Source organism: Camellia sinensis, chromosome 5, assembly GCF_055761805.1.
Source record: "Camellia sinensis isolate YWXY chromosome 5, ASM5576180v1, whole genome shotgun sequence".
Taxonomy (NCBI): Eukaryota; Viridiplantae; Streptophyta; class Magnoliopsida; order Ericales; family Theaceae; genus Camellia; species Camellia sinensis.
In genome coordinates, this window is record NC_138965.1 from 12,786,470 (window position 1) to 12,796,764 (window position 10,295).

At 33.1% G+C, this 10,295-nt stretch overlaps 1 protein-coding gene across 2 annotated transcripts; it reads right to left on the bottom strand.

Moving 5' to 3' along the window:
- Positions 1 to 646: 646 nt before the first annotated feature.
- Positions 647 to 9,973, bottom strand: LOC114279576 (Pathogenesis-related thaumatin superfamily protein). 2 transcript variants are annotated; one of them, XM_028221839.2, is made up of 3 exons: positions 8,990 to 9,973; positions 1,460 to 1,563; positions 647 to 1,347 (listed from the first exon to the last, which is right to left on the bottom strand). In XM_028221839.2, the coding sequence occupies exons 1-3, from the start codon at positions 9,739 to 9,741 to the stop codon at positions 1,343 to 1,345; spliced, it is 861 nt and encodes a 286-aa protein (XP_028077640.1). In that variant the 5' UTR covers positions 9,742 to 9,973; the 3' UTR covers positions 647 to 1,342. The 2 variants fall into 2 exon arrangements, with proteins under 2 accessions (XP_028077640.1, XP_028077639.1); XM_028221838.2 differs by having other exon boundaries at positions 647 to 1,563.
- Between the last annotated feature and the right edge of the window lie 322 nt (positions 9,974 to 10,295).

Genomic DNA, 10,295 nt, shown 5'->3' on the forward strand with positions numbered 1-10,295 from the left:
TTGAAAGACAAATTAGATAGTGATTCTTGTCCTTTTGAAAGACAAATTAGATAGTGAGGAGGCTATCACCAAATCCCCCCATTTTTAGTCACAAAAGTGCCACAGAAGTATAACAGTTATTAAAATTTGGACAGAAGTGAAAAAGAAACTTACTTTGGCAGGTAAATCACGTACCCTATAGTTATCGAAATAATCAATTTTTTTTATAAATGATATATTCATATGGGTTTAACTTTTTTTGTTTGAACAAGCATAAGGGTTTAATTTGGAGACACAAAAACAAAATGAGATGGGAAGCAATGAAGAAAATTACTCTTAAAACTCACTCCTTAAATCTCTCCAAAAAGGCTTGAAGCCTCTTACCAGAGAGTGAGTGACATTGAGTGTTCCTCACATAAATTAGACAAGTAAATAAGGTTTAAAACAAACTTAGTTGATGCATTTAAGAAAAAAATGTAACGATTACACAATACATAAGACAAAGAAAATTCATTTGTCATGGCAAACTATCAGTGTCATTGAAAATTAAGTACCCAAAATGCAAACGAATTGAAAGGAATCATGTTGGGCAAAATCATCCCAGTATCTTATTGTTTACATTCTTATCGATGAATAATAACAAATTAAGACAAGGAAAGATAAGGAATTATGAAATAAACAAAACTAATAAAGCTTTTTAAAATCTATTTTACAAGTGCTACAGTGTCTGCCATGATGAAACATCTCTAACATAGACCTATTACAATGTGTACACTAAATATATCTAATACATACAAACACATTAACCAAAAAAACAGGAAGACAAAAAAAAGTAAAAAATGTTCAGACCAATCAAACTTGTTACTAGTTAAAAAGCTATGTCAAAACATCACAATGATCACATATTAGCACAAGCTTAAATTCAGCAGCCTTGAGACCGTAACACATGCATGCACCATGAGAGGAAAAGTCAGAGTTGCCAGCATTCAGCTGCAAACTAAAAGCATTCTTCCACATAGCCTAGTGAAACTAATCTGATCAGCTAGGGAATACATTTTCTCAGTGATCTAGAGACCACTGGATTTTCTCTTGAATATAGGAATCTACTTCTCAAAACTTACTATTCCTCCTAATTTTGAATTTCTTATGTTTTCGAATCATGGAAAGGGAAAGAATAGAAGAGCAGACGGGAGAGCTTATGTACAAGATGACTTGTGGCTCGTGTGGGTGGGGGGGAGGAGGTCCACCTACACATAGAACCCCCCTTCTCCGACCCACACTTCAGAACAGAAGAATTTGAGCTAGTATGGCAATGGGACTCAGAAGAGACATCCCACACTTCAGTGGGAGTTTTTTTTGTAGATCAGCCTGAAAGTGTCCAGCAATGTTAGTCATACGAGGAGATATAAGAGCAGCTAAAACTGCGAAATTGCTGCTAAAATGGAGACTGCACATATGATAATTTGCACGGGAACTAAACCTGACGATGAACCTCCGCTTGAATGTTGGTGCCCAATGTACATCATGGTTTTGTTCACTAGGGGCAGCTCGGCTGTTTCCCTTCGTAGTTCCAGCAATTTTTCACTGCATCATGCAAATTACTTGTAACCATTTCGTTTTTTGATCGAAAAGAAATATTGTTAGTAAAGAAGAAAATTACAAGAGAAACAGGAGAACAAGATATCCTCTGAGAAAAGAAAAGCAAAAGCAAAGACAATCAAATTCTCACACTACAAATCCCACACTGCTCTCATATCTCTACAGATCAAAAAAAGTAGGGATTCTTCTAAAGGGCTGTTTGATTGGGGTATATAAGAGGGGGACATGAGGGTTGACCGATATACAACCGGTGGAGCTTACATGTATTTTTGTCTCTCCCTGTCCCATGTTTGGTTGCTCTAGATATGAGGTGTCCGGATATCATATCCCACAATAGGTGGGATATACAATACCACCCGATCATGGTGATGCATATCCGCCACCATTGGATATAGGTTCATCCTTCATCCAACGGCCAAAAATAAACACTCCTCTTATCCCATGCTATATCCTACCCTAACCAAAAATAATAAAAGTGACCCCTACAGTATATATATTAATCCATCTCATATCCTAACATATTGTATATCTTCCTTACCCCCTTGTATCTAGTCCAGACAATCAAATAAGGCCTAAAGGGTTTGGAGACTGAAACCCAAAAAGATGATAAGTAACAAACTTTATCCCACAAAAATGACAAGTATCAGACCATTACATGAGAGTTTTATACAACTCAATGCATTTACCTGGAAATCTTTGGACACAATGATGTAGCAAGATACAATTTGATGTAACAGTCATTTGTTACTATATAGTCTATATGCTTGGAACTTACAGAAGAAATAAAGGTAAATACAAGGATTTGTGATCTGTTTTGCAGAGATCTCTCTTTTTCTTTATTTCTTTAAAAAATTAAAAATAAAAAATAAAATAAAATAAAGCAAGAGAAAAAACAATAAGATATCATTCAATGGCATCACTTCTTTGTAGAAAGATCCTTTTCGAAGATAAATCAAAAGCTAGCACTTAATAAGCATTACAAAATATCCCCAAAATTGTCCTACATTTCAAATAGCATCATCATTGTAGGGTATGTGTGTTAGGGAAGGGAGACAAGGGGTGGGGAAGAGACAATCACATGTAGCAATTTTTTCATCCAATGCATTGATCCCACTCTAAACTGAATAAGAGTTAGAAACTATGAGCATGGCAATGGAGAACATTTTGACTACAAAACCAGTAACTAGCAAACAAAAAATCATTAATTACTAAACAAGCATCATAAGTTTGTATTATAAGTTTGTGTAACATGAGTTAGTGTGTCTGTGATTTTCGTAGATGTAACTTGGAATTCAATCTATAGAGCTTGGGCTTGGTTGTAATGGACCAGGTTAGGTTGTATAGAGCTTGGGCTTGGTTGAAATGGATGGTTAGATTAGGTTAGGTTCAGTATTAGAGAACCACGTGGCTTGAATAAAGGAGTTTGGTAGTAGGTCGTTTTACTTAAGTCTATGCATATTAACTTGTGACTGATAGTGGATTTTGACCAACTAGGTGTGCTTGTAGTTTTTCCCTTGTTTACGAGGGTTTTTCACGTAAATTTTCTTATTTTATTGCATTTTCTGTGTGGTTGCCTCGAGAATGGATGATCATTCATATTAGTTGATCAATTTGAATTAGTATAGTTTCTATTGTTTAGATAATAAATCAATTATCTAAAATATTTTAATTGTTAATAATCTTTAGAGTTTGGGGAATTTGCCCCCTTTAGGCACACAGAGTCCACATCTACGATTTCAGCTAGAAAAAATGAGGTATAGTGAACGTTTGAAAACTGTTTGAAAGATGAATTTGATCCAAGTAGTTCAACAGATCAACTCAGCCCATATTATCATCATTATGCTCATTCTCATCATCATCTCAGTCTTTCTTGCTGGTAAGAAATTCAATTTTATAGGAAGAGGAAATTTCATTTGACTTTTTCTCTATTCATTTATGGAGAGTCCAAGTTACAGCCAAAAGAAAGAAAATCACTACTTCTGATTTGTTCTATATCTATAGTATTTTATGAAGCACACAGCTCTTTGAAGCGTTGACACGATTTTTTCTATACATAAAATACCCTTTCAGTTCTAATTGCTCAAACAACTTAGTAACTGTCATGATTGATATAACCGTTTCACACACATAATAATGTGTGCCCACACCTCCAGTTAATATAATAAGGAAACACATGTTTTGGGGAAGTTTCTTTTCCTCGAAGTCCTACTGCCTATGTTACAAGTGCTTTGTGTCCAAATATCCGACTCATCTAATTACAATGTCCTAGGACACATCAAAATATTCATATTTTTTGATAGCTTCTGGTCCTTGACATCTCATCAAAAAAATAAGATTGTAGTTACGAAACGGCCGAGTGAGAAATTGGTCCTACTTATTGGAACATGAAAGACATGGATCCATATTCAATATGCTATAATTTCTAAGGTAAAATAGTGTTCAACAACTTACTATAAAGAATTTCATGAATAAAATAGAGTTTTATATATAGTTTTATAGTAACCTGCTAGCTAAGTGAATTTCCAATTACACATGCCAGACACAGCTCATAATTTTTCCAAGAAAAAACTGACAATTTCCAAGAACAAATTAACCACAAGCTTCAAAAAAAAAAGGTGATGCTTTGCATAGGGGTTTTGTTAACAAGTGCCCTAAGGGCATTTGATAAGAATGCATTAAATGAGAGTAACTAACACCACTAATATAGAAAGTAACAAAGGCAATTACATGTAAGGTAATTCTATTTGCACATCACTTGTTATCTCAGTACACACCATCTCTTCACTTTTTGCTCAGTTCACACCACACCCAAATTGAAAGTTCTAATTTTGTCTCAATACACCATCATTTTTTTTAAAAATACCAAATTACCCTATTTTCTAACGAACGCCTAACCCCAACCATTTCCACCGCCAACCATCGGCTGCCACCCTTCCCTCCAATCACCGCCTCGTCCACAACCCCCCTCATCTCCCGGTGCCACCGCACCTCCTCTCCAATTGCCGCCTCCTCCACAACCTTCCATCTCTCTCACTACGGCCATCAGCCACCGCATCTGCCACCAACCTTGCCCCCAACCTTGCCCAGCCCCTCCCTCGTCGTCCCTCACCAGAAAGCACCACACCACAGCCTTCCACTGCTGAGAACCACCCAAGCCCCCATCATCTCCCATTTTCGCTTCCTCTAAAACCCTAACTGCTACCATCATCTCCCTTTCTCCTCCCTCTGAAGCCCTAACACCTAACCCTAACCCTAAGCGACTGCCATCAAATATGATCTCTCTCTCGCTCTCTCTCTCTCTCTCTCTCTCTCTCTCTCTCTCTCTTCTTCCTTTTTCCTCATCAACAAACCCCAAATATCTAGGGTGGGGTTCGCGTTTGCAGGGGATGGGGCTACAATGGGTGGTGTGTCATGGGAGTAGGTGCCATGATGGTTGTGCCATGACGGTGGCAGTCGCGGGCCGAAAGCAGCGGGATTGAGGGCTTCATGGGCTGCAACATGGGCTGCGGAGGAGGCTTGTAGTGGTGGCGACGGCCGGTGATGGCAGACGAAGGTGGGAGTAGATGGTGGAGGAAGGAGGCGGTTGTGATGGTGGTAAAACGTGTGCACTGAATTTTGTCCAAAAACATCATTTTCTTGAGGGACACAATTGTAATTAAAAAAACAAGTTCATGGTGTATGCTGAGATAATAGGTGATTTACAAATAGAATTATCCTAAAATGTATCATGCTAAAGAATTTTTTTTGTGAGACCAAACTACCCTTTTTTTTTACCAATATATATATGACTTTCAAAAATTAGATTAATTAAACTTTTTTTCAGCCCCTTAAAAGGACTAAAAGTTTAATTAATCTAATTTTTGAAATAGTGATATTTGTTACAAAAATTTAAACGTATATCTTATAATATTAGAAAAATGATATACAAAATCATTTTCTAAATCATTGTGTAAAAAATATGATTAGATAATGATTAGAGAATATGAAAGAGAATTCTCTTAAATATTCTAATATATTGCCACATCATTGGTTTGAAAAATGAGTCTAATTTTTAGACTTGAAAAACACTACTCATAATATTATGATCAAATTATATATATATATATATAGGTCTCCTAACTAAGAAAAAAAAATTTAAAAAAAAAAAAAAGTGTGGTGTAATGGGAAAAGTAACTAAAAAGTAAAATAATAATAAAAAAAAAAAGAAAAAAAAAAAAGATACTTTAGTCTCATCAAAATAAAAATCTCTTTTAACATGATATATTTATTGTCTTTGTTATTTTTTATATTAGTGTGATTACTTATTCTCATTTAATACATTCTTATCAAGTACATACACTAGCATAAAACCTGTGCTATGCACAGAAGAATCAGAATTTTATTTATAAATTAAAAATAATAAAGCCTTTTAAAGTATATATATATTGCACAATCTTGATTTATATTTCTCTTTATTTTTAATATTTTTAAATTTGAAAGAGAAAAAGAGATGTGATTTTAGTTGTGGTGTAAATCTAAGGTGGAGTTAGTAGATTTTGATTATGATAGAGATTTAATGTGGTAATTTTTAGTAGTAAAATATACATCAAAATTAGGCCTTATCTTGTTAGGTGTTCTAAATTTTGAACCTTTATGCAATAAGAATTTTTTTTTTTTTTTCCCCTTTAGTGAACATTGGACAACATGGTACATAGTCTAATGATTATGAATTTTTTTTTATATTTATTACATTTTTTATAATCAAATAGTTATGATTGAGATATAGTTAAATATCTAACCCAATTGATCATAACCACATATGCCAATTAATTTATCTAATAAATAAGTGTTTTCACCATCTAAAAAAAATTAAGTGTTTTTATTTATATTTTTTTATTTGTAGTAGAATAAGAAAAGTATTTTTAATGTTCAATTTTTTTTTAAAGTTCAATAAATAGTTATGATTAAGTTACAATCAAAATGTTTAACCCAATTAGATTATGCCCCATGCAATAGATGTTTTTAATTTTAATTTTTTAAATTTAGCCAATAGATATAATTAAATTGTAGTCTTGTCTAATCCCATTAAATTTTGTTAATTATATCAATAAGATAGTTGTTTTAAATTTTTAAATTTAGCAAACATGATTAAAGGATGATTCAATAGAAACCAAATTGATACTATTAGTTGAACAGTTTTTTCCCATAAGGAATCTCAAGTTTTTTTTCGAAAGGAAATAAGATTAAGAAGAAAAACATCTTAACATAAAACTAATCATTTAATAAAAAAAGCCATAATATCTCATACTTAAGCTAAACAATATGAATAATATCTAAAAACTGACTTTCGCCGATCCAAATATATATATATATATGAATAATTAGTCAAACTAAATATTGATAATTTTTATACCACACAATTTATTAATAAAGTTCTCACATAAACTATAGAATAGACAAAAGTGAGAATAAAAACAATACAAAATAAATAAATAAATAAAAGAATAGAAAAAAACATAAATCAATTTAATAATTGCTATCAATCATTGAAATGAATTTTTAAGATATCATATATAGCTAATAAGTAGATCAATAGAGACTAAAAATGTAGATGTATAGTAGTAGTTATACCAAATATTATAGGGCAAATGATACATTTGAGAAACATGGATAATATATATATATATATATATTTATTATAGCGAGTTAAAATGAACTGATTAATAATTGTAATATGCATGAATTATTCAATAAAAATTCTTTTCGAGCACTAACACAAATTACATGCAAAGATCTATAAATCTAGAGTAATTGCATGAAAAAGTTTATAGACCTAAGTAGATTTTATGTAAAACTATATAGACCGTATGTAAATTTATATGAATTTGAACATGTTGCTTAAAAAAATCTATCATTAAAATATACAATAGAATAAAGATGAAAAAAAATTACATAGAATTTGATGGCTTCAAATAGATTTCAATTAAAAAAATGATTAACCTCAAGGGATTCCTTGTAAAACTATATGTATATTATAATCTTCCCTAGATAGGAAAAATAAATAAATTATTGGAGTTAGGAGATATAAAATATTAATACCTTAAAGAAATTTTTATGATAAATGGATGTTGTTGGGAGTTTGTTTCCAATGTTGGGTTTTGTTGGTGGATGTTCAAATTTATATGGAAACTTAATTTAAAGATAATGTATTTTGGAGGTTTGTGTTTAAATTCAAATTTAATTTTTTGATAAAAATTACGAGCTAAAGATATCATAGAAAATTTAAATTTAAAATTTTAGCATCACATTTTTTTAAAATACAAATCAATTATTTTATTTTTTTTAAAACCAGGCATTTATCTGACGACTTATCTGGTTGTTTATTTATTATTTTTGACCATTTTCATCTTCTTTTTTTTCTTTTTCTTTTTTTTTGTAAAATGAAGTATGATCCAATAGAAATTAAGTATGACATTTTGTAATTTTTTTTAAATGTAAAAATTCAAAAATTTTAGATTGAGATTTTAGATAGACACCACGAAGATGTTATCTGATTTTTTTTTTTTATATATAACAGTTATGAATAAGAGTTATTGTGGGTTTTTTTCTTTTTAATTTGAATTTAGACATGTGGGTTTCTATATACATATATCTATACGTAAAACTCTAAAGAAAGATATTATTTGAATTTTTTTTATTATTATCTTTTAGATTTATGCTTCATACCCCCACTGGGGGTCGACCCCCAGTGAGGTGTCGGCCCCGGATTGGTCCGAAAAAAAAAACTGTTTTTTTTTTTTTTTTTTTAAGTTTTCAGCCAGTGGGGGCGCGCCACGTCACTGGGGGCGCGACCCCCACTGGGGGTATATAGCGCTGTTGTATCTTTTATACGGCAATTGGAGAAGAGAATGAGAATATCTGAATAGTGAGAATAGAGGTGCCACGTATTTATTTATTTATTTTAAAATTATGAGAATTTAAGAATAAACATTTGGTGACTTTTGACATAATAAACATTTGGTGACTTTTGCACAAACTTGAGATGTGCAGCAGCTGTTTCAATAATTCAACATCATATTTATCAAAAATTATTTTGTTAATGATAAAGATAAGCATTAATTTGGAGGAAATGCATGAAAATGATGCAAGCTCACCACAAACCATGCTTAATTAATTAAAAGCTAATTGGTTTGGAAATTAGTTACTTTAATTGATTTTTTTTAACTTTTATAAAGAGACTGTAAAAAAATATAAAGAATAGAATAGTTGATTTTTAGCAATGACATTTTCATTTTTTAACTAAAATGCAAGGGAGGAGTGTTTTTAGCTTTGTTTTGTTTTTTTATTATTAATTTTTAATTTTCAATAATTTACAACAAACAGACCTAAAAATCACAACAAAATAATTGAAAGGGTAAGCAAGTAATTTTACCTGGTATAAGGCAAAGGGCAGAAAATGATAAGGTAGTCCGCAGCTGCACAAGTAAACGTGCTGGTCTTATCATCATAAGCATAGCTATAGGATCGCGGACACGCGTGCTTAAAAAACTGCGAGTACACCGACGGCTGACACGTGTCCGGCGTACTAAAACCCTCGCTACAGCAATACTGCGGATCCCCAAACGCCTCACACGCGCTCCTACATGCGACTCCCAAATTCCCACTCGCCACCCTCAGGTCCGCCGGACAACCGCCGTTGAGATCCACCAAACACCCGGTGGAGCTGCATCCCCCGCTTGTACCTCCCACCGTGATCACCAGAATCGGGAGGTTGTAGCCATCGACCAAGCTCACGTCGTAGAAATCGAGCCCTTGATCGCCGTTGAGAGTGAATTCGGCTAGAGTGGCCGGAGGGATAGCGCCGGCGCCGGCGCACTCGACCATGCCGGAGCCGCAATCGGCGGTGGCGCAAGAGAATTTGCCAGAGGAGTCGTGGGAGCAGAGGGTCCGAGCCCATAACCGACCCGACCAGGATTTGGGGGCTGTGAGGGTCCGGGATTTGCCCGGCTCGAGAGTGAAGCCGGTGGGGGTGAGTACTGTCCTGTTGGCGCCTGTTAGTATTCCGGGCCATATCGTGTGCCGACACTTGTTGACGATCTTGAAAGTTGTGGAATCTACAAAATGAAAAGATGAGAGGGAGAGAAGAAGAGTGAGAAGGGATGCAGAGATGAGTGAGCGATCCATGAGAGAGACAGAGAGACAGAGAGAGAGTGAGGAGTTTGGAAATTATGGAGAAAGTTTTTGTTTTGATTTCTTTTTTAGTGGTGGGAATAAAGAAAGGTAGAGAGTGGAGTAGTGAACTGGTTTTTTAGTTCTCCAGCTTGCTTTTACTGGATATTTCTGTCTTTTCCATCTTTGTGTTTTCTTTTGGAGTTTCTTATCATCCAAACAAGAGAAAAGAGATGGTAATTGGGAGCTTCTACACTTTGGCCTTGTTTGGGACGTGTTAGAATTGCATATATTTTTATTGTTTTTGAATTACATCAATTTTATTTGGGTCACGTAATTTTTTTGTTATATTTTACCCTTTTTTTTATAAAAAGTCAATAAAAAATTATTTAAATCATTTCAAATAATTTTTTTTTGGTGAAAATTTGATTGTAAAATTATTTGAGAATAGATTATTTTAATATTTTTTTATTTTATAAAAAGATATTCAAAAAAGTAAAAAAAGACAATAAATATGAAATGATATGACTTAAATAAAATAAATATATAATAAATATATTATTTTATAT

What these genes read in the sequence shown, in the direction of transcription:
- LOC114279576 (XM_028221838.2), bottom strand. Translation starts at nt 9,741, where the DNA reads ATGGATCGCTCACTCATCTCTGCATCCCTTCTCACTCTTCTTCTCTCC. An exon ending in TGCCCTTTGCCTTATACCAG is followed by an intron (nt 1,564 to 8,989) that starts GTAAAATTACTT and finishes TGCATGATGCAG; the next exon opens with TGAAAAATTGCTGGAACTAC.